The sequence below is a fragment of the Hippocampus bargibanti genome, linkage group LG05, assembly GCF_051943395.1.
Source record: "Hippocampus bargibanti isolate YZ-2025 linkage group LG05, ASM5194339v1, whole genome shotgun sequence".
NCBI classification, from domain to species: domain Eukaryota; kingdom Metazoa; phylum Chordata; class Actinopteri; order Syngnathiformes; family Syngnathidae; genus Hippocampus; species Hippocampus bargibanti.
In genome coordinates this window covers 19,169,663-19,195,074 of record NC_142738.1, presented here as the reverse complement: position 1 = coordinate 19,195,074, position 25,412 = coordinate 19,169,663, and the positions used below count along the sequence as shown (strand labels likewise).

The 25,412-nt window shown below is 42.1% G+C and overlaps 1 protein-coding gene across 1 annotated transcript in view; it reads left to right on the top strand.

The window, feature by feature from the left end:
• Positions 1-25,412, top strand: part of mical3a (microtubule associated monooxygenase, calponin and LIM domain containing 3a) — an 86,682-nt gene that overhangs the window by 36,393 nt on the left and 24,877 nt on the right. Inside the window, exons 27-41 of the mRNA XM_088997154.1 lie at positions 2,222-2,329; positions 2,638-2,824; positions 5,509-5,609; positions 5,713-5,806; positions 8,423-8,618; positions 8,961-9,187; positions 9,423-9,515; positions 9,985-10,137; positions 10,515-10,577; positions 12,953-13,021; positions 13,109-13,222; positions 13,314-13,384; positions 13,495-15,487; positions 15,558-15,652; positions 15,900-16,073. Of these exons, the coding sequence (XP_088853280.1) occupies positions 2,222-2,329; positions 2,638-2,824; positions 5,509-5,609; positions 5,713-5,806; positions 8,423-8,618; positions 8,961-9,187; positions 9,423-9,515; positions 9,985-10,137; positions 10,515-10,577; positions 12,953-13,021; positions 13,109-13,222; positions 13,314-13,384; positions 13,495-15,487; positions 15,558-15,652; positions 15,900-16,073 (3,738 nt within the window). The remainder of the gene's footprint in view (positions 1-2,221; positions 2,330-2,637; positions 2,825-5,508; positions 5,610-5,712; positions 5,807-8,422; positions 8,619-8,960; positions 9,188-9,422; positions 9,516-9,984; positions 10,138-10,514; positions 10,578-12,952; positions 13,022-13,108; positions 13,223-13,313; positions 13,385-13,494; positions 15,488-15,557; positions 15,653-15,899; positions 16,074-25,412) is intronic.

Here is a 25,412-nt window from a genome sequence, read left to right as displayed (position 1 = left end):
TCAAGCCTCCAAAGGTGAACCATTTGCATGGCTGTGCTGCAACTATCAAACATGGCTTTCCAGTGTAGGGTAACAGAAACTCAAATAGACTGTTATTGATTGTAAAAAAATGCTCATGTTTCACCATTTGCACATTTTAATCGTCTAATTTGCCCCTTTTGAACTTTCTATCTCCGAAGCCTAAGAAAAAGCCTTCCCGGTCCTTTTTAGAGCAGTGGTATTTGTCCCGTGGCATCTCCGAGCATCCAAGCTCCTCTTGCTCCTCTTTTGAATCTTGTAGAAAGGTTAGCTCTTTTTATGGACCCCAATGGAACAAACACCTGACAATTACAAGCATTTAGGTAGAAAGGCAAAAACCTAGTGATTTTTCTTTTTAATTTTCAACAAAAATTTGGTTATTGGTTAGTGTTTGCAGAATCCAGCAAATTCTTTGTGCTCGGCTGTTCCAATGCCCTTATATGTGCTTATTATTCAGGAGAGGGCCGAAACACTGGCTTCTCAGTTGGATGGCAAATCAACTGGACCGAAGGTGAAACGTCATTTATACAAACGTAGCGTTCACATTTACATTTTCTGTTTTAGCTGGACACTGACATACTATGTACCTGCGTAAGAGGGATTTCTGTTGATCAAGATACTCTACTATTCCTGATCTTAGATTAATTAAACATTTGTTGCGTTTTTTTAAAATAACTTTTGTGCGATCTTTCATCAGGTCAATATTCTATACTCTGAAGTAAATTTATAATGCATTTATTTGCTCATGGTATAAACAAAAAAAAACATCCAAATGAGTAGCTGAGCATGCGATGCAAGCTCAAAATCTCCGGCATCAACATTCCCAGAAATATTTTGAAATTGATGACTGAAACAAAACTGTTTTCATTTCTTCCTCAAATTTTCATGGAGCCTAAGAAAAAGCCATCACGTTTTTTCATGGAACAGTGGCACCTGGCCCGAGCCCCGAGTGCCTCGGATTCATCTCCCTCATCTGACACCTTCAGACAGGTTGCTGTTTTACAGCTTTGAAAACGAAGTGCAGTGAACTGATGCTAACACAACCCAGACTACGTTGTTTACTGAGAAATTATCTCTCACTTCTTTGGAGTGTTTTATCTGTTTTTTAGGATTGCTTGTAATATAACTCATTCTTCTTATAATAATGAATTGTAACTTTTCAATCTCTTGCTTTCGTTTTTAATTATCTAATACTTTACATTAGTGTTACAGGCATTTGTGTGAGTGGGGGTCTGCCTATGTGTGTGTCTTAACTGAAAAGAATCACATGCACTGCTTTAAAGTTCCATTTCATTCCTTCAAAGAAGAATTCTGAGAGTATCCCAAGCTCAGAACTGCCACAGACAAGTAGAACAGAAATGCTGAATACAGCTTTGTGTGTTTTTTTTCTGCATGCAGCTCTGCGACTGCATTTGTTGCGCATCATCACGGTTCACACAATTACAAGCCACCGTATGCTTGCTGTCCTTGAAGAGAGATATCTTTCTGGGAAAGCTGTGGGATTTTCTTTATGAAAATAAGAATTTTAGGAGCAAGTGTGATGAGAGGGATCCCTGATCATTCTCTTATCCTTAGCAGATAGAAAAAAGGTTCACAGACTTTTTAAAGACGTTCAACATACATCTTTACTGAGTGAGCTTTCTCTCTTTGGGTTCCACAGTACCTTTCTATAAATAAGCCTTAAGGACATGCGGCTGTTTGACTTCAAACTAGGCTTGTGTGAGTACATTCAGGTTCTTAATATTATGAAATACTTAAATATTTTCTCGGTGAAATCCGACCCAAAAACCTCTTGTCTGGTTTACTTACTGTTTGATTGGCAGTAGATTAGGGTTGATGTATCATCTGGTTGATGTCAAATGTCGAACAAGCAAAACAATGGTTACATGACTTTGCACTTACCAGCCGTAGGGAGAATTCCATGTGTAATCATTTTGTGGTTTTCAATCAAATAATCATTCTCATTCATGTGCCTCTACTTTGATTCATATTTGAATATGGGTGTCATCACTCATCAACCATTAACCGTACCTATTTGCAGCTTCCGTTTTCCATGATGTTTCCCAAGTTCCACCTTTCTTCGCATGTACCCATTAATGTTGTGTTCAGCAGTTCTTCCTTCTCGTCTGCAACCCCTTTTCATGTTCTCTTTTCATTTTCCGGCATTGCTTTTCTTATGTTTCTTCTGTAATACTTTTCATAGCGCTATGTAAGGATGTACACGGGGGGAGTTAGCTCATTGGCTGAGCAGATAGCCAATCAGCTTCAATCACAGGAAGAGCCCAAACGATTACCTGAGAAAAGAGATTTGGTAAGCTTGCTGTCCCCATGATCAATGGCACGCGACTGCTTAGATATGTCGACAGTGTGTAGTAGTGTTCAGTGGTTGCTACGATGATAAGCACATGGATTGAAAAAGTATCAGCGAAATGTGATAGTGTTGTTTTTATAGCTTATTTGAATCATAACATATAATGACATCTTACTTCATACTTTATGTCGGAGGGTTTCTGAAGCAGATGGGTATATGATTTTGGGCTTTCATGTCATATACAGTATAACCTCCCTCTAGCGTCTTCACCTTGCCTGTTAGTGATTTGTTACAATTTCTTTCTACAGGGCTCCCTCAGAAAAGAATTTCCCGTCAATATTGGAGGCAGCGATGTTTGTTTTTTCTGTCGGAAGCGAGTATATGTGATGGAGAGACTGAGCGCCGAAGGGAAATTCTTCCACCGCAGCTGCTTCAAGTGTGACTACTGTGGCACTACTCTCCGACTGTCCTCCTATGCCTTTGACGTGGAGGACGGTAAGGCTAAACCCGATGATTATTTGCTTTTCACACCCATTAGCACGGGATAAAATGTATTTTTAATAATAATAATAATAATAAATTTAATTTACAAGCACCTTTCTGAACAACCAAGGACAGTTTACAATAAAAAAACAATACATAAAACAGTAAAATCATGAAAGCCAGTTTAAACAGGTGGGTTTTTGAATCTCAATATTTTATTTTAAAAGGAAACATGAATATATTCAAGCTTCCTTTAAACTGACGTGCTTCAAAATTCAGAAAATCATTCGCAAACAAACCTGCACGTGCGGGTTATTGCTGGAATTGCGGGCGTGGCGACATCAGCACCAGCACGTTATATGGGGTCAAAATATTTACCCGAGAGCAACTATTACTTTTCTTTCTCAGGGAAGGAGAGGTCTAGACCAGGGGTGGGCAAACTTTTTGATTCGCGGGCCGCATTGGGTTCTAAAATTTGACAGAGGGGCCGGGCCAGGAGCATTCGGAGGGAGTGTTTGGGCCGGAAATACTCCGAACAAGTTATGTCCATAATTTATAAAATCACTTCAAATGACTTCGACTGGGCGTATTTTACAAAGATTCCACAGCATATAGCTATAGTTTACGGTTTAAGACTTGCGCTGAATATTCATGAAGTCTTGTTTTCGAGTTGATGACGATCCCCATGTGACGTCACGTTTGGACCGCCCCTGACCGAGAAAGCGACATACAATGCATTTTGGGTACTTTGTTTGGTCTGAAAACTTCGTGTTGATCCGTGTTGATGGCGAAATTAGAAGGAAAACACATAAATAACGCCATGGTGAATCGTTGTGTGTTGCACCAAGACAACTATTTGATATTTGCTGACACAAATTCCCAGCTGACAAATCAGCCCATTTCCAACGGAGCTTGGGCGCAATCTTCTGCTTTTTCTGGGTGCTACATTTCTGTCCTTGACGGCTCGAATTGATATGGGAGGACTCCTAGAATCAATTGCAAACATTTATGCTTTCCTCTTCAGAAGAACAAGAACAAGAAAACATCTTCTCCGAATCTGAAGCCGAGCAAGGCAAGACGTCTTGGAACAAGGGGGTGGGACCTTCTGAAACTGGCCATTTCCGGATTCATTTTGAAGTCATTTTTATTGGTGTTTTTCATTTAACTAAAAATATCAGCCTGCCTGTTTTGGGTATTTTAGATGCTATAAAACGTTTTTATAATGTCAGTGGGAAACACAAAAAAATGGTGCCGGTTGTCCTTTAAATGTAGTGTGTACAAACCTCATAGCACAGTAAGACCCCAATTTATTAACTGTCTTTCAAATGTGAAAAATATCCCTGATCAGGTAAATTTGTCTCAAGGAATATGGCGTTTACATACTATTTCGCAGATACTTGGAGGAGGAAATGGAAATAGATTAAAATAACATATGCACTGTGATTTGTCAAGATTGCGTCTGTTTTTAAGTTTCCATCGAAGGGGCAAAGTTAAAGAAATCAACATTTATTGAAAAATTTCAACATTCAAAACATATTATTACACAACGAAATATTCAAGCTCAATAATACCTACTTGTGTTAAATTCCGCCAAATCATAGATGGTTTGTCCTGACCGCGCGCTCAACAAACTCCTCACTGACGCTCTCGCCTTCACACGCTAACAATACACGCGTACCGTCGCCGAGCACACAAACATAGACTACCTGCAGTTGAAATTTGCATACTCGGCTCGGCAGCCAATCAGAAGCCTGCTTCTTTCTTCCGGACTTTCGCAAGCGTTACAAAGTCGTGCAATTGCATGTCATTTTCCAAAATAGATGCACAGAACCTAAGACTAGAAGAAAGATTCAAAAGAAGCTAACAACATATGTGACGCTACAAAACGTAAATTTACATTAAACCGTGACTGTAAAGTGTACGTGAGACTTATGAAAGGGGCTTAGTGGCTCGTAGGAAGCAATGCAAACGTTGCATTGTGCACCGCAATGGCAATCGACTACTGTAGCAAAATTTACAGCTATGCGTATTTGCTGTAAATTAAGCAAGGTAGCATTTGTAGTTGGTCCATTCTTGATTTAAAAAAAACTTTATACTTTGTGACAATGTTTTTCAATGGGATTGGTTTTCAGATATCTGCCCTGTTGTTCGCTAGCTTTTTGGCTTGAGTTTTAGACACTGTACTATAATTTGGGCAAATTCGGCGGGCCGGATTGAAAAGCCTAACGGGCCGTATGTGGCCCGCGGGCCGTAGTTTGCCCATTTCTGGTCTAGACTCAAGTGTGAAACTTCACACTGCTGGCATTCCTTTGATCACGAGGGCGCTCCTACATCTATTGTTTACTCAACATAACTGTTCCCCTTGAACATGTAAGGTGCAGTAATAGGTGAAGCATTAACGCAGAGCTCCTTTTGTGTTGCAACTAAAAGCAAGCATTTTTCTGTGTGCCGTCTAGTGTTAATATAAAGTTGATTCACTAATCGGAAAATATGCAATTTAAATGGTCATTGACTTGTAGAGAGGTGGGCAGGAGCGAGGCAAATTTATCTAACGCATTTCTCTGGTGTGCCTCATTTTCAGAGTTTTCTGTTGTTCGAGACACATGGTATTCTATACTGAAGAAGGCCTGTGGGTTCGATATTTTTTCCTGGAGTTTATGTTCTTTAAACACGTATTTGTTTATTTTTATCCAAAGGTAAATTTTACTGCAAGCCACACTACTGTTACCGTCTGTCTGGATATGCGCAACGAAAGAGACCTGCACCTTCTTCTTCCCCAGCTCCAGCCACATCGATGGTATTTAATAGATTTGAGTTGTAGCTCAAAAGTGAAAAGAAGCACAAACTGGAAACATTAAGATGTTGCTTGTGGCAAAATATTCACCTTTCAACTTTTGCAGGCGAACCAGGAGGCTCCTAATTCTGTGACAATGTTGGATGCCCTTGGAAGGGCCATGGCAGTAGCAGGTCCTTCAGCTGATAACCGGCCTTCAGGTATTCGACTTTGCTCCATTGCTATTGGCACTGTGCCATGCCACATGGTCATGGCAACGGATTGCAGAGTCTCTCTGCGTTCAGTCTGCCACGCAATTTCTTGGATGTGTCACCAGGTGGCACACAACCCCCTTGACTCTCCCTTCCTTTGTAGCTACTGCATTTATCTCTTCTGCTGTTTCAGCATAAATGCCCTGCTCAACTTGTTCTAGCATGGTCCTCCCGTCTCCCTTTAGTTTCCTTCTCTCCTTTACCTTCCCTACTAAGTTCTGTGAGACTACATGGGTTTTGCTCGTGCACATTCTTCCTTGATTGGTTTTATTGAGTGTCTTAAGTTTGCCGAGTGTGTAAATTGTAAACAGTCTGATTCATTGTCTCGGTGAATGATTTATTCCTTTAAGTGGCATTGTTTGGTATGTTAATGCCCGTAGTCATATTTTTTTATTAGAACAGGCAGCTGAATTGCTGTGTCAGTATTCTCTGAAAAGTGAATGGTGCATCTTAAACTTCTATGTATTCTTATTTGACTTGGAAATTAAGAAGAGTTGAATACATTTCTCTTTCGTCAACTCTCAAGGCAGTGTTAAAGATATACCAAAATAAATAATGTAAACCCAGCGCCTTGGTATTAAAGCTCACTCTTTTGGCATGGCTGTATTTTAATGAAGCACTGTTTTCCACTGAATGTTTTTCTCCTTTTTGTGAATGTTGCCTTATTGGCCACTGATGGCTTACTTATACATCTGCCTGCCTCCTCCTGTATAATCCTTTAGAGCCTGCCTGTTGATGTTTCTCTGTTTAACAGTAACACACTTTTACTCCAGCACATCAACCTAATAGATTAGTAGTTTTACTTCACCGTGACCAAGTGCCTGTACCAGTGCTTTTGTGAGCTTTACCTTTAACCCTCCTTTCAAAGCATCTTAAAACTGCTAGCTTGGCTGTTGTTGTGCTTTGTTTAATGCATGTGATTGGACTTCCTCTGCTGTGTCATCTACAAAGTGTATCCACCGGCCTCTCTTTTTAAATCTTCCCAGACTAGTCCGATGTCTCGTGCAGAGTAGACAAATTCATCTCATAAAGTTACAAGTTGACTGTAGGTTGAGGATATTGTAACAATATGAAAATATCCATAAGCTATCAATAAGCTATAAAGTAATTGATGTCTGTGAAATAAATAGAGTAGACCAGTAACTAATGAGGTAATTTCTGATTAATAGTAACACGACACATTTTCTATACTTAATATAGGTTCTGTAAATCGCTGACAAGCTCGAATTTCAGGCCATACTTTCAGCAGTTATCATTTATCATTTTCAGTCCTAATTAGGTTTATAATGGTTTAATAAGTCAGTCAGGTACCTCGATAGTAGTTTTAACTTTTTACTGTCTGGACTTGCTGAGGTGAAAGGTTACACTCACTTAAAACAAACTGAAAAAATAAGAATGATGAATAGTCCAACATTACGTGTTCCCTGTCTCTGTTTTCATTTCAGTTAATTTATTCCGGCACAAACTCATTGAGGGATAATTGGCAGATTTTGCCGGTTACATTTCAGTATGATTACAAGTAATAAAAATCAAGTTTTAGGGTTTGCTTCTCAGGGGGAAGGGCACCTAAAAAGGCAAAGCACCTACAATGTGTCAATTTTGGGCTATGCTGTCTGTATATATTTGTTTTAGAAGTAATAGTGAATTCAATAAATTCAGTTATAGATTTAAATATTGTGTCTTCTTGTCACTTTGTCCTGTGTACATAAATACATTTGGAGTCATGGTGGAAGAGAGTGCTAATAATTCATAAGAAACCACAGGCTAATTTGTTTTATGTATTTGGGCATACACATGCCCAAATGCGCGCACATTTTCTCACAGTAGGTACACTCACAGAACGATATTTAGAAATATTCAAATGTTTTGCTTTTGTTACGGCAATCTTTTTTTTTTTGCATCGTCAGCTGCCGCATATGAGTGTGTCAGCATTTGTAGATTTCACCTATTCCCAGATTTTTTTTCCTGTATTGTTTGGGGGGTATTTCTTAGAGGGGTGATTCCCCCAATTCCTTCTAAACATATTCAATAGTCAATCGTAATTGTTAAAAGAATTATTTGTTCAAAAATAAAAAAGATAGATTGGATTGGGTTAGCCTTTATTAGTCTCGCAGTGAAGAATTTTCACAACAGCAAAGTGATGACTGTAAGAGGAAAGGAAGAAGTAGAACAGCAAAATACAGGACCTGCTGTAAATCAGAATGAGAAAGCCTTTAATAGTCCCACAATGGGGAAATTTGCAATCTACAGGAGCAAAATTGAAAGGGGTGGGAGGCCCACTCTTTCGGCGCCATCTTGAAGTCAAAACAAAAAAAACATTATACGTGTCTACGTGCGTATTAATGTAGGTATGTGTGTGCACTTTTTTTCATTGTTTTGTTTCATTAGACCCACTTTACCTCAAATATGTCATTAGTTGGATGTCAATTCGACGTGTGTTTTTACGAGCTAGACCCCCTATTCCCTGCTAGTAGCAGGTTTCGATTGTACTTTTATCATCATTCCCATCTGAAACACTGATGTTTCACATGGGTTCTCTCTCCAAATGTTTCTTGTCAACCGTAGTACTAGAAGCCAATGGCCTTCAGGAGGCAAGCCTCGCAAAGCGCCTACGTGGAACACCTGAGCGAATTGAGCTGGAGAACTACCGACTGTCGATGCAAAGGGAGGAGGAGCTAGAAGAAGTGCCTGAGGAGACGCTGGCAGAGCATAATCTCAGCAGCGTCCTGGATAAAGCTACAGACATCGATTTAGGCTCCAGGTAAAAATTGAAATACAAAATTACACTCCCCCCCCAAAACATTCCAATATAAATAGAACACCTTATCTAAGGCAAAATGAAATTGAATATTGGTATTGTTAAAAATGAGAGATGACAGATTGATTCCTTTCCAGATCACTTTGTACCACTGGATTGTCAGAGGAAAATGGCCAGATACAAACACTTTATTTATTTGCGTGTAGAAAACAGGTCGTACGTGTCACTCCACATGGTGTAAATGTATATAATTCTCTAGACAGCAATGTACAATAGCATTGGAAGATTTGTCAGTATTGAACCAACTTTGAGACGTAGCGCCTGATTGTTTTGTTGTCGTTACAGTAGCTCCGACTCAGACATGGAGGACGATGACGAACAAGATGAGCAAGATGAGGTGGACGTCGAGTTGGAGGAAGAGCAGCAACTTTGCAGCCCCTCAGACCTTGGAGGTGTCACTTGGAAGGAGGCAGTACTGCTCCACGCCCAATTGAGAGGTGACCACGACGATGTAGAGGATGAGGCTCTCGCTGAAGTAGACGAGGAAGATGAAGACGAAGAGTCGAGTGAAGGTACGGTTGTGACGATGATTGGGATTTATTTTTCCATTTGTCTCAACATTTATTTTTGTTGAGTCAAACACCATTCTGAGCTGTTCTCCTTTGGTTTGAAATGTTTCATATCTGATGTCTCCACATCTTTTGTCCTTAATGTGTCCTACTTTTTCCACTTATTTTTCTCTCCCTTTGTTAAATTTTATGATTTCTTATTATTTTTGGGTGGGGCTCTGCCTCCGCCTGCTGGCAGAGGGGGATTACTGCCCCTGGGACAGGGAGCTCCAGTCAGGCCTTTGGCTGGACAAGTACCTCACAGACGAAGACGATGTTTGTACTTTTAAAGGTAGCAGCACAACTGCTTGTGGATGTATTTGCAGTTTGACATGAGTGTGCTGGTTTTGGCTGGTTTGGTCTGCTTATTCAAGGATTGTGCACCTTTCTTTTTTTATGTTGCAGTTTCAAGCAAACAGAATAGCTGAACAATTATTGCCTAAGAAATTATTATTTGTGTGGCTTTTCAATACTAATCCAATAATGCCAGGCCTTCTCCCATGTAGACGCTGAAATTTATAGACAGCAGTTATTTTTTGTTTTCATCTTTCATTTGAATTTCAATATTTGCAGTATATTTTAGTGAGTGCATGCACCTGTGACTTCTTTATTATGGTTATATCTTAAGTCTAATTTCCTCTGTGCCTCTTCCTGTCCCTGTCATTTTTTCCTGTCTTTTCCTGTACTCCTGTTTTCCCTTTTCTCTACTTTTTCGGTACAAAACTACAACACTGAAATATACGCATGACACCCTCATTCAGTCAGGAACGTACAAATTCAACAAGTCCTGCAGCCTTTGGATCCTCTTGCGATTCCAGGTGTGTCAGGAACACACGGAGACTCTGAGACAGATGGAGGTGGCCAACTGGCTTCAACCTCCCAACCTTTTGGGCTCACTCAACCCTCCTCTACAGGTAAAGCATCCAGAGGATCCAAGACAGGGGAGTCTTGCCCAGGAACAACACTAAAAAAGACCATACGAGAATAACGATTAAAATGTGTCTAATTATACCATAGGAGAAACTTGAGTCATGTAGCTTTTTTCCTGGAATGTATATGTGTGCTTTCTTTTCATTTTCTTTTTACAGCCAATGTTGTTCGTCTGGGGTGAAAAAATGTTCATCAACACCGCATCTCAGTCCATCATGTAACTCACTGGTCAATGCTTTTTTTCCCCTCATTTTTTGGGCTTGAATCGTTTGTGTTCTGTTTTCTCTCTCATGTGTCCTATTACTTTACTGTTATGTTACACCCGTCCCCCATTGAGCTGTATCTTCTGGTTTGAATGTAGCCCCTGCCCACACATCTGCCCGGCACGAAGCAGTGCGAGTCTGGTTGGATTCAATGTCTAGAGGTAGCACAGACTTACGAAGGCTCATGCATCCCGTCGAAGACTCATATACCTGTATCTATTGCTGTCATTCGGCTGGCCTTTGTAGCTTGCATGAATGACATACACTCGCAAAGCATGCTGGAAGGCTGCCATTCTCAAGACTGCATCTTTGTTGTGGTCTATTCATGACTTGTTTTTCACCTTGTCCGCCCACGCTTTCAAACTGCAGAAATGTCTGTTTTATTCACTTTTCTGGTCCTTTTAATATATCACATTGCTGTTTTACTCAGAGCGACGTAAACTGGTTTTATCAGCCATTTTTTAAAAGTTGCTTAAATTGGTTGGTCTATATGCTTGCCCTTAAAGAAATTAGCCGGTGTTGTTAAGCTGAGTGTAAACTGCTTACAGTAAAGATATTTTTGGATTCTACTGTACTTTATACCAAGACTCCCCGCCACATCATACATCACTACTTATCCTCTAACTCAGGGTTGGGCAACTTAAACGATGGTGAGAATGTTCCATTAGTACTAGTGGCAGGCCACACAGGACCCTCAGAAAAAATGCCAAGGAGAAAATATATGCATACAGGTCCATTGTTTTATTCAAGCAATATCCAGAATAGTGCCTTAATATGGGTGTATATTTTATTTTGAAATTAATTCAGAAAATACACACTTCTCCCAAAAAAAACACAGGCTAGGTTCTTCTCTGCCTGTGTAAAGGTTCTGCATGGATTAAAAAAATCCATTGAGACCAGTGTTGGAAATCAGTGTTGTAGTGGCAACTTTTGTTGCTGATAGTGCCTCTAAAGAAGACAATATTTTCTAATTCGGTCTTGGTCAGTACAGGAGTCTGAACGATGCACAGCAGTCAGCTGTCCAGAAAGGGCAAACATATTTTCCCGTTCAAAATTTAACCGAGCGTCACCTGGAATGTGACCAGAAGACCACCAGTTCTCCACCCTTGCGTTATCCTATGCTATGATGTTTTGGTCGCATTTGTTTTATTAGAAGTAGATGATGCATGACTTTGTTTTAAGCTACTCTAACTTTGCCTTTTGTTGCTATTTACTAATGTTTCATTTTTTTTATTTTATGTTACATAGTATACTTCCATTTGAAACCCAGCAAGGATTTCTCTATTTGTATTATTACTTTACAATTACAATCCACATCACAGGTGTCAAACTCAAGGTCGGGGCATGTTCTGACCCACCAAAAAATTATATATATAAATATATAATAATATATATGTATATGTATGTGTGTATATATATATATACACACACACACACACAGTGGTACCTCGGTTCTCGAACGCCTCACAGTTCGAACAAATCGGAGTTCGAACAAAATATTTGAGATATTCTTGCTTCGTAGTTCGAACACCAATCGGTGTTCGAACGCCAATAAGACGCGCGAGTGCGTACGCGAGGGTGGGGTGCTGAGCGGCGTACGGGTGTATCCCTCTCTCCGTTACCAACTGTTGTCGCTTGCGGACGTGCTGCGTTTTGCTCTAGCATTTAATATGTTATACAGTAAAGTCTCGTTATATCGATATCGGATATATCGATAGTCCCGGTTATATCGATACTATTTCTATGCATGCACTGAGAAAATTACATGCAAACAGGGTCGGATATATCGATAGTCCCGGTTATATCGATATTTTTTTGGATTCCCTTGAATATCGATATAACGAGACTTTACTGTATATGTTTTATATACAGTAAAGTCTCGTTACATCGATATATCCGACCCTGTTTGCATGTAATTTTCTCCGTGCGTGCATAGAAATAGTATCGATATAACCGGGACGATCGATATATCCGATATCGATATAACGAGACTTTAATATATATATATATATATATATATATATATATATATATATATATATATATATATATATATATATAATCTCCAGTGAAAGCAAATTACCTGTAATTAAATCCACATCATGATTCTGACTAAAGTACCAAAATAAAGAAAAATCTATTCCCTTTAAAAAAAATATTGATGTTGCTTTTAACATAAATGTATGGTAATAATATTTGATAACATGTTCCTGTCCTTTAATTTCAATATATATATATATAAATATTTGAGTTGACAGTAACAATGCCCTTTCAAAGGAGACCAGAACTACATTGTGGCATATGACAAAAATGAGTTTGACACTCGTGTTCCATGTCTTAACTTGACCTTTACCCCTGGCTTGAATGGTGATTTTTTTTTTTTTTTTTTTTTTTTTTTAAATCTGTTCAGTTGTCTGACTACGGTAATTGAACCGTTGTAAAGATAGCAGATAGACACAAGTAACATTGTGTTCCCAAACATTCTGGATCAAATACACTGGTATTTATATTTTAATATTTATTTCCATTACATCAGAACCTTGTGGGGATGATGAGCTAGAAGCAGAATGTCCCGATATGGAACCTGGTACAGAAATCGATCACGGTGAGTTGATCAAACACTAAATTTATATCAAACATTCAAAATTCAAGTAATAGAAGAGCTGCTTCATTCATGATATTCGATTTGAAGATGACGTCCCTTCTGATGCTGAGGCTGAGGCGCGATCAATCCCGACATTGCATCGTGAAGCGGTTCCTGAGGAAGACAAAACATCTGAAAGTGTAGGATCGGCTTCAAATATTGGTACATGCCGTCAATCATTCCACCAGGCTCCTAACTGAATGTTTTTTTTTAATGTGACAAATGGAGCAGGGTCTTTTGTTTATGTATTCAGGATCATCCAGCAATGAACCTATATTGAAAGGAGCTGATGCCATCCTTTCGCCAATAGAACTTGAAAGACAGGTCAGACAATCCCAATGCCCTTTTTCTCCAAGTGCGTACGTCTTATGTGCATGTAGTAATTCCTGACATGTCTTTATATTCAGTTCACAGAGAGATCTTTTGATTTTAAGGTGAAGTCTCCAGACACTTGCTTTTCCCACAAACCTTTGGTTTTTGATGAACTAAAACTTGAACGGGCAAAACCGTCACCAACTTCTAAGAGCTCTTCGCCTGTCTCCAACCCTTCACTGGTTGCTTCTGCAGCTGCTGCCTCTGTGACGGATCCCTTGTCCCCTCCAAAGTCACCTTCCAAGTCCACTCCTGGCTCTCCAGTTAATCCAGCTGCCGAGGTCCCTGGCAGATCCCCTGTAAAGTCACATGATGACTCACCTATCTGTTCCCAGCCTACCTCAAAACCTGAAACATGCCCACCCAAGTCACTGGTGTCTCCTCACAGATCTATTTGCCCTCTAACAGGCAACCCACTCTCTCCAATATGTGCACAGCCTTTACCCTGTCATGAACTTTCATCTCCTGTGGCATCTGACTCTCCTGTCAGAACCCAGCCTATTCCAAATGTCACATCAACACCGATGGCTAGAGCTGACAGATCTACACCAGATTCTGATGACTCCTTATTAGCTGAATCTTTGTCAAGAAAGACTGATATTATTGAGGAATTTTGGTTAAAGAGCGCTGAAATTCGAAAGAGTCTCGGTCTTTCACCTTTAGAACGCAGTAGTAGAATCTTGGAGAGTAGTGTTGTTAAAAGTCCAATTCAAGACTCCACTCTTGACCACAAACAGGCTCAGGATGGAGCTGAGGACCTAAAACCTGCTTTTACTGGACACACTGTGATTCGCAGACTCAACATCAGACTTGAAGGTCAAGTCATTACGCCGATTACTCCTGTGGAGGGTAAAAGTAATTGCCCTGACACAAAGGAATTTAGCAGCAGCTCAGGTTTGGGCCTGAATGGTAGTATGGCAACAAGCCAAACGGCGAACAGTGACAGCTACACCACCTCTGACTCCATCATGCTCACCCCACCCTCCAGTCCACCACCACCTGTGCCTAATAATCAATCCCTTGCCATTCTCAGGCAGCAAAAACACCAGGTCTCCTGGAATAACGGGGTGGGAAAACCTCCATGCGAGCTTGCCAAAGAAGCACCAAAACCAAATACTCCTGTTCCTGTACAGAGAACCCATACAAGTCCTGTATCTGCACCCAAACCTGCAACTAGAAAGGTGTTGTCACCATCGTCAGATCTTGTTGAAACACCTGTAGTCATCATGAGGGAGAAGAGGCAGCTTCGGTCTGAGGAGCTGAGAAAGTGTTTTGTGGAGACGGTAGAAGAAATTCCTTTTGCTGATGATGTGGAGGAAAACTTTGATGAGCGAACGCCCGAGAGAAGCACAAATAAGTTTAACACTCCAGCCACCAGCAAGACCAGAGCTGACAGACCTCCCTTTCACCTGGCCTTAGCAATGGAAAATGGTAAACCCATTATACCTCTCAGCCCAGTTTCCAAGACGCAACGAGCCACTCAGTTCTCTCCAGAAGCCAAAGAAATAGCTGAGGAGAGAATTAGGGCAAGAGAAAAGTCCATTAAGAGTCAGGCTCTTAAGGAAGCAATGGCCAAGCAGCTAAATAAAATGAAAGAAACCAACTTAGAAGAGGTCGCGTCACCTAAAGTGGCCTGGGGTGTCACCCCAGACTCGTCTGGAAAAAGTAAAAAGTCGGCGGTATCGCCAAATACATCTGCTGTTAAAGCTCTGGAATCAAAGAAAACGGAGACTCTGCCCGAACGGCTCTTCAGCAGCAACAGGAGTCTAGACAGCTCCGTGGCGTCCTCGGACAGCTCATCCACAAATAAGAGCAAGAAACGAAGTTCTCTCTTCTCTCCCCGCAAAAACAAAAAAGAGAAAAAGGCAAAGAATGATGGTAGCCGGCTCTCGGGTGCCGAACACTCACCACCCAAACCCAAGTCTTTGTGGAAGGCTGTCTTCTCAGGATACAAAAAAAAGAAAGATGACAAGTCATGTCCCAGTACACCATCTTCTAGCTCTACCACTCAGGATTCTGGGAAGAAGAGAGCATCCCCTGTTGGAAAGTCAGCAGGTGAAAATGGATGATGTGAGGTTTCAAAGAAATTAATGTTTACTTGACTCCATTCTTCCTTATGTGACAGATGCAAAGTCACACAGAAATTTGAGCTTTTCTGAGGATTCAGACCTGTCATGCGACGACGTACTGGAGAGATTGTCCCAGAAGTCAAAGGCAGATGTGAGTCATCATTATGACTGTTGTGTCTTTGACACTGAAGATATTGAGGCAATGTCGTCGGTATACATCTCACTTTCACTTTAGCTACTGAACAAACATTTTTTTATACACCGAGGTACTTTAGTAACACTTAAATAGCCAAATGAAAAGCAAAACCTGGTTTACGAGGTGTATTCCTCGTCAGCACAGTGGGTGCATCTTTTCCATTTTTAAAAACGTTTTCTTTGTGAATAATTTCCATTTCTAGCGACACACCGACATCTTTGACCTAGTATCAGGCATGCACAGAGAGGCAATGAAGGAGGAGAAATTGGACGAGGAGACCAGGAGGGAGTTAAAAGAAGGAAAAAGGGTGAAAGAGAGGCTCAAAGACAGAGAATGGGAAAAAGTGGTTGATCGTAAAATGGAAAAAGACAATGAGGTATTTTGCAGGAAAGGCTTCATAACTGAATTTTAGGCAATTAACATGCTTAAATACTGTATATTTCTATTACGTTACAGCACAGTATCCATCACAAATTCAATTTAAATCGGAAAAATGTGTGTGTGTGTGTGTGTGTGTGTGTGTGTGTGTGTGTGTGTGTGTGTGTGTGTGTGTGTGTGTGTGTGTGTGTGAGATGGGATGCAGTGAGACCGCAGCTTGCGAACCCCTTACCTTAGGAACTTTTCGGTTTACGAACATCAAATTTATGAAAATTAAACCTTGAAATACACACTACTTTTCGCGATACACACCCACCACGGCTGGCGCAGTGATCTTCGGATTTGGCGGAGTGATCTTCGGATTTGGAGGAGTGATCTTTGGATCTTCGGCGGAAGCACACAACCGAACAGCGCTCCAGCCGGCGCACCTTTCCACACGCCCTCTCTCTGAATTCACACGTCGATCGCCTCCGAGGAGCTTTTTGCAGATAATTTTACTATTAGGAAATGAATGCAAGATGATCCCCTAATAATCACCGTCGACGAGAAGGAGATCATTGAGAAACATGAACGAGGTGTGCGTTTGTGGCGTCACATGTGCACACCGCGGCTGTCATGTGAATCTCAGCCTGACACATCTCTCACCCTGTGTGTCACTTCCCTGAGAGTAACTTTCTACGACCATTCTCTAAATAAACAGCCCGGTACCGTTCACCATTGCTACCATCCTTCGCCTAAAAGCTTTACACAAAGGCGTCATTTAGTCGATGCTTTCACGTGACAAATGACACCGAAATTGTCATGTGCGAGTTGACAGCTGGCGCGGGGCCCCCGCTCGCGACCTCCGCCAGCCGAAGAAGACACTTCAATTTCATTTCATTTCAATGAGTCGCTGTCACCTCACCAGTGACATGATTATGACGCTTGTGCTGGCAAGTCCAACAGTTTGCTTTGCCGGAGGTGATTGTTAGCCGCGCTCACGTAGGTTTGGTGCTTTCCGTGATCGCGAATGCGCGTGTTGATCCCCTCATATCCAATCCAATCCAATAACCGATACTGGGACATTTCAACGAGTCGCTGTCACCTCACGAGTGACATGATTACGACGCCTGTGTCTTGTGCTGGCAAGTTCAAGAGTTTGCTTTGCCTTAGGCTATTGTTAGCAGCGATGGCGCAAGTTTGGTGCTTTCCGGGATTGCGAATGTGCTGGATTGATCGCCCCACCCGCATTTTGCCGCGTTTTATTCCACGTCCGTGGAATCATCGGACTCCCACCTTTTGTTGTAATAAAATCTCTGCCAGCACCTACGGGACTCGAAGTGGATGCAGATGACATTGAGGAGCTTGTTGCTGACCATAATGAGGTCCTCAACACAGAGGATTTGATTTGCCTTCAAGAGGACAAGCAGGAGCAGGCCATCCAGGAGTTGATGTGCAGGCTTTTATTGAACAGTTCCATCCAGAAAAGGCTATGAGAATCATCAACATGATAAATGATAATGTGATGCCTGAGTTTCGTAAGATCTTACAAGTCAGAAAGCAACAGGTGTCAACGACCATCACAAATGTAAATAAAGTGACTTTATTATACAGTGCAGTGTATTTCTTTCATTACAATACAATAGCACATTTATTATACATAGAATAAGGTATGTAGTTTTAAGGCTTATTTAATTGAAAATTATATTTTATGGAGACCTGGGAACGGATTATTCTCATTTTCATGGTTTCCTATGGGAAAAACATTTTTGGGATACGCACTTTTCGCCTTACACACACTGTCTGGGAACCAATTAAGTTCGTAAGCCAAGGTCTCACTGTATGTATGTATGTGTATATATATATATATATATATATATATATATATACAGTAAAGTCTCGTTATATCGATCGGATATATCGATAGTCCCGGTTATATCGATACTATTTCTATGCACGCACAGAAAACTACATGCAAACAGGGTCGGATATATCGATAGTCCCGGTTATATCGATATTTTTTCGGACTCCCTTGAATATCGATATAACGAGACTTTACTGTATGTATGTGTGTGTATATATATATATATATATATATATATATATATATATATATATATATATATATATATATATATATATATATATATATATATATATATATATATATATATATGTGTGTGTGTGTATATATATATATACAGTAAAGTCTCGTTATATCGATATTCAAGGGAGTCCGAAAAAATCTCGATATAACCGGGACTATCGATATATCCGATCCTGCGCTGAACTGCATTAAACAAAAGCCACCAAAAGAGGGCAGCCAAGCGCCATATAAGAAACGGAGCTGGCCATTAGCTCCCTTTTTTTTTGGGTGAGAGATGTTCCCCCAATGTTGCCTCAAAATGGCACATATAATTCTTTAATGATTGTAAACATGTATGCTTTAATCTTCAGAACTACAGTGTATTTGAAACATATTCATAACTGGATGTGTAACAAGAAAGCATATTATCCGAATCTGAAGCCATTGTTTGGATTCACAAGCAATGCAAGACGTCTTGGCGTGAAGTCATTTTTATTTGCATTTGAATAAAAAGTGACATTGGCTGTCCTTTAATACACAGTATGGAATGTTAATAATTTTCAAAATCATCGCGCTTCAGCAGACAAAACAAGAAACATTGTTGCAAAAAACCATTGCATTCATATACAGTACAGTGGGCATGTACATAACACAACAGGGAAACTGCAACGCTTACATCTTACTGTATTATGTATACAATTTAAAAAAGTCATCAATCTTCTTCTGCTTCCCATTTTTACCTTTGAACACAAACACTTCAATCTCGTCTGCTACACACGAGCTAGTGTCTGAAAATGAAAATGGCTCTGCTACACGGGTGCTGGGCACGTAACCAAGTCACCTGACCAAGTCGACCAATGGCGCGACTGATGGCGTGACACGTAACCAAGACACGTGACCAAGTTGACCAATGGCGCGACCGATGGCGTGTCACGTGACAAAGTCACACGGCCAAGTCGACCAATAGCGCGACCGATGGCGGCTCATGTGACCAAGTCGACCAATGGCGCGACCGATGGCGGCTCACGTAACAAGACACGTGACCAAGTTGACCAATGGCGCGACGGATATATCGATATAAACAACAAAAATGGCCGGCGGGGGATGAAAAGGAGCACCGTAATAACCGGATTATCGTAATAACCGGGTATCGTACTAAACAGTACTAATTATACATAAAAAGACTAGAAATGTGCAAGGGAAATGAAAATAGTATCGTAATAAGCGGTACTATCGATATAACCGATATCGATATAACGAGACTTTACTGTGTATATATATATATATATATATATATATGTGTGTGTGTGTGTATATATAGATACAGTAAAGTCTCGTTATATCGATATTCAAGGGAGTCCGAAAAAATATCGATATAACCGGGACTATCGATATATCCGACCCTGTTTGCATGTAATTTTCTCCGTGCGTGCATAGAAATAGTATCGATATAACCGGGAATATCGATATATCCGATATCGATATAACGAGACTTTACTGTATATATATAGATATATATATAGATATGTGTATATATGTATGTATGTATGTATATATACTGTCGAGAGGTGGCGGTGCCATATTATGCTATGATAGGTCCCTGCTCTAAGGTTTTGGGGGAGCAGAGGACCATTCTCCATCCTCATCAGAGAGTTTTCAACTGGAGTAATGCGATTCATTTGCATGTTAATGCCTGAAATTCAAATACATGTACAGTATATTGTCTCCCCTGCTTCACCCTGTGTGTGCTTTTGGTGGTATAGATAGACCCATTTGGGTTTAGAATCAGGGGCATTCAGTCATTCAACATTGTAAAAAAAATTACCTGCTATGGCTGGGCAATTTGTTAAATTTTGTGAATATGAGTTTAGCTTCTCCATCCATCCATCCATCTTCTGCCGCTTATCCGGGGTCGGGTCGCGGGGGCAGCAGCTTCAGTAGGGAAGCCCAGACTTCCCTCTCCCCAGCCACTTCTTCTAGCTCGTCCTGGCGGATCCCGAGGCGTTCCCATGCCAGCTGGGAGACATAGTCTCTCCAGCGTGTTCTGGGTCATCCCCGGGGTCTCCTGCCAGTGGGGCATGCCCGGAACACCTCACGAGGGAGGCGTCCCGGGGGCATCCTAATCAGATGCCCGAGCCACCTCATTTGGCTCCTCTCGATGTGGAGGAGAAGCGGCTCGACTTTGAGCCCCTCCCGGATGACCGAGCTTCTCACCTTATCTCTAAGGGAGAGCCCGGACACCCGACGGAGAAAGCTCATTTCGGCCGCTTGCATCCGGGATCTCGTTCTTTCGGACACAACCCATAGCTCGTGACCATAGATGAGGGTTGGGACGTAGATCGACCGGTAGATTGAGAGCTTTGCTTTTTGGCTCAGCTCCTTCTTCACCACGACAGATCGGTACAAAGTCCGCATCACGGCAGACGCCGCACCGATCCGCCTGTCGACCTCTCGCTCCCTTACACCCTCACTCGTGAACAAGACACCCAGATACTTAAACTCCTCCACTTGAGGCAAAATCTCCTCCCCGACCCGGAGAGGGCACTCCACCCTTTTCCGACTGAGAACCATTGTCTCAGACTTGGAGGTGCTGATTCTCATCCCAGCCGCTTCACATTCGGCTGTGAAACGCTCAAGCGAGAGTTGGAGAGCTCCACTTGAAGGCAGTAACAGTACAACATCATCTGCAAAAAGCAGAGATGCTATACTGAGGCCACCAAAACGGAAACCTTCAACGCTTCGGCTGCGCCTAGAAATTCTGTCCATAAAGGTTATGAACAGAATCGGTGACAAAGGGCAGCCTTGGCGGAGCCCAACCCTCACTGGAAGATATATACATATAGGGATATAGGGACCGAACGGCCCGTATCAGCCGCTCCTGTACCCCATACTCCCGAAGTACCCTCCACAGAACTCCACGAGGGGCACGGTCAAACACTTTCTCCAAGTCCACAAAACATATGTAGAGTGGTTGGGCGAATTCCCATGCGCCCTCGAGGACCCTGCTAAGGGTGTAGAGCTGGTCCACTGTTCCGCGGCCGGGACGAAAACCACACTGTTCCTCCTCAATCTGAGGCTCGACTTTCCGACGGACCCGCCCCTCTAGGACCCCTGAATAGACCTTTCCAGGGAGGCTGAGGAGTGTGATCTTTCTGTAGTTGGAACACACCCTCCGGTCCCCGTTTTTAAAAAGGGAGACCACCACCCCGGTCTGCCAATCCAGAGGCACTCTCCCCGATGACCACGCAATGTTGCAGAGGCGTGTCAGCCAGGACAGCCCCACAACATCCAGAGCCTTTAGGAACTCCGGTCGGATCTCATCCACCCCCAGGGCCTTGCCACCGAGGAGCTTTTTAACCACCTCGGTGACTTCAGTCACAAGGATCGGAGGGCCCACCTCAGAGTCCCCAGACACTGATTCCTCCAAGGAAGGCGTGTTGGTGGAGTTGAGGAGGTCTTTGAAGTACTCTGCCCACCGGTTCACGACGTCTCGAGTCGAAGTCAGCAGCGCCCCACTCTCACTGTACACAGTGTTAGTGGTGCACTGCTTTCCCCTCCTGAGACGCCGGATGGTGGACCAGAATTTCCTCGAAGCGGTCCGGAAGTCGGCTTCCATAGCCTCACCGAACTCTTCCCATGCCCGTGTCTTTGCCTCGGCGACCACCGAGGCTGCATTCCGCTTGGCTAGTCGATACGTGTCAGCTGTCTCAGGAGTCCCACAGGCTATGTAGGACTCCTTCTTAAGCTTTACGGCATCCCTTAGTACTGGTGTCCACCAGCGAGTACGGGGATTGCCGCCACGACAGGCACCAACCACCTTACGGCCGCAACTCTGATTTGCCGCCTCAGCAAGGGAGGTACGGTACATGGTCTATTCGGACTCAATGTCCCCCACCGCCCCCGGGACATGTGTATAGTTCTGCCGGAGGTGGGAGTTGAAACTCCTTCTGACAGGGGATTCTGCCAGACGCTCCCAACAAACCCTCACAACACGTTTGGGTCTTCCAGGTCGGACTGGCATCATCCCCCACCAACGGAGCCTACTCACCACCAGGTGGTGATCAGTTGACAGCTCCTCCCCTCTCTTCACTCGAGTGTCCAAAACATGAGGCCGCAAATCCGATGATACAACTATAAAGTCAATCATCGAACTGCGACCAAGTGTGTCCTGGTGCCACGTGCACATATGGATACCCTTATGTTTGAATAAAGTGTTTGTTATAGACAATCCGTGTTGAGCACAGAAGTCCAATAACAAGACACCACTCCTGTTCTGATCGGGGGGGCCATTCCTCCCAATCACGCCCTTCCAGGTCCCACTGTCATTGCCCACATGAGCATTGAAATCGCCCAGCAGAACAAGGGAGTCCCCAGGGGGAGCGCTCTCCAGCATACCACCTAAGGTCTCCAAAAAGGATGGGTACACTGAACTGCTGTTTGGTGCATATGCACAGACAACAATGAGAACCCGTCCCCCCACCTGAAGGCGGAGGGAAGCAACCCTTTCGTCTACTGGGGTGAATCCCAATGTTCTACGCCTCTCACCGTGGGCAACTCCAGAGTGGAAGAGAGTCCAACCCCTCTCGAGAGGGCTGGTACCGGAACCAAGGCTGTGTATGGAGGCAAGCCCAACTATGTCTAGTCGGAACTTCTCAACCTCGTGCACCAGCTCAGGCTCCTTCCCTGTAAGAGAGGTGACATTCCACGTCCCCAGAGCTAGCTTCTGCAGTCGAGGGTCGGACCGCCAGGGTCCCCGCCTCTGGCTGCTGCCCAGCTCACATTGCACCCGACCCCTCTGGCCCCTCCCATGGGTGGTGAGCCGTTGAGAAGGGGGACCCACGTTTCCTCTTCGGGCTGAGCCCGACCGGGCCCCATGGGTGTAGGCCCGGCCACCAGGCGCTCACCAACGAGCCCCATCTCCAGGCCTGGCTCCAGAGAGAGGCCCCGGTGACCCGCGTCCGGGCAAGGGAAAACCAAATCCATTTGTCTTTTTCATCATATGGGATCTATGATGAAAGAAATCACAAATTGTTTGCCGAATTGTGCAGTAGATACGTTCCTGCGTTGTGAAAGTGCTGTACCCTAAATGCACCATGTTGCTTTTGCAGAAGTGTTTGACGACCTGTTATATTGCAGACCCTTTTGATAAAATGTTGAATGACACCCTTGGTGAAGTTGACTGGAAAGCTAAATTTGCAGCAACATGAATTACACAGATTGTATATTTAACTACTGCTAATAAAACCGATGCTAGCAAGATGATATATACCTGTATACAGCTGTGGTTAAAAGTTTACATACACTTGTGAAGAACACATAACGTCATGGCTCTCTTGAATTTCCAGTTATTTCTACTACAACTCTACAACTCTACAACTCTGATTTTTGTCTGATAGAGTGATTTGAACAGATACACACACAAAACATCACAAAAACATTCATGAAGTTTGGTTCTTTTACGACAACAATGGTTCAACAGAAAAAAAGTGATCAAATCTGCTGGATCAAAAATATACAGCAGCGCTATTATTTGGTGACGTGTCCCAAAAAAGTGTAAATGGGATCATGAAGGAGGAGGATTACCTTCAAATTCTTCAAGATCACCTAAAGTCAGCAGCCCGAAGATTGGGTCATGGGCGCAGTTGGGTGTTCCAACAGGACAATGACCCAAACACACATCAAAAGTGGTAATGGAAAGGCTAAATCAAGCTAGAATTAAGGTTTTCGAATGGCCATCCCAAAGTCCTGACTTAAACCCCATTGAGAACTTGTGGACAATGCCGAAGAAACAAGTCCATGTCAGAAAACCATCAAATTTAACTGAACTGCACCAGTTCTGTCAAGAGGAGTGGTCAAAGATTCAACCAGAAGCTTGTGAATGGCTATCAAAAGCGCCTATTTGAAATGAAAATGCCCAAGGGACCAAATATTAGCGCTGCTGTATGTATATTTTTGACCCAGCAGATTTGATCACTTTTTTTCTGTTCACCCATGGTAGTCGTAAAAGAACCAAACTTCATGATTTTTTTTGTGACAAAGAAGTATCTGTTCCAATCACTCTGTCAGAGAAAAATCAGAGTTGGAGAAATAACTGAAAACTCAAGAGAGCCATGACATTATGTTCTTCACAAGTTTATGTAAACTTTTGACCGCAACTCGATATAATTACTATCATTATTGTTATTATTTTACTCATTTGGTGTCTGTTTTTTTCAAGTTTTATTTCAAGTTGAATTTATGCATCTGAACAAATACTAAGTTTTAAAATCCTGTTTACTAATTCTGGTTTCAATATCTATCAAAATAATCATAAACAGTTTTGTTTCCTAAAATTGCCGAGCCATAAGGCATACTGGAGGATTTTGTTGAAAAAAAAAATCAACTTAATTTTATATAGATTATCTGTCGGACTTAAACATTGGACTGCAAACACAAAAACATGCCTTGCCGATAGCGATCCAGTCCCTAGCACTCATTTACTAGTTTGGGTTATGTTTCTGTGTTGTAGTGCTTTTGCCTGTTCTCACAAGATTTCAATCATATTTTCGACAAACAAAAATGTTATACAATTTTCTAAAACATTTTCACAATCTTTCAGGTCATTTAAAGGCCTGGTTTATATTTTTTTCCACATATATAATAACTATTCAATTAGGCTACAATTCTGTTTTTGTCTTTATCAGCATCTTCAGCGCAACTTGTCTGACAAATTTTAAAGTGTGTTCCCGAAAATGTGTACTTTTTTAATGATTTCTAACTGAATTCTTGTGAGATAATGTTGATTGGCATAATTACCAGAGCTGCACATGAATAAGTTAGACCGTAGGATTTTTTGGGACAATGTTACAACTTGAAATCGATTCAGAAGAGTTTTGAACCACTTTTATTCATTAACATTCTCATTTACTGTCCCTGTCCCTGCTGTTGTTTTTGTTAGTTGAGAAAAAGTAACAATGTCTGTGATTTGTACATTCAGTTTAAATGTGGCTATTATTTTCAAGGGAAAGTCAACCCAAAAATATCCCCACAATATGTTCTATGCACCTCCACAACTGCATAGATATCACTGCTTAACTCTCGTTCATTAAGTCGTTCGTTCATTCGTTCATTTGTTCATTTGTTCATTAATTCATAAATTTTCCGAACCACATTATCCACAGTTGGGTCACGAGGAGTGTTTCATCCTATCGCAGCTGTCTTTGGGCAGTAGGCAGGGTACACATTTAACTGGTTGCCAGCCAATCACAGGATACACAGAAACAAAGAACCATT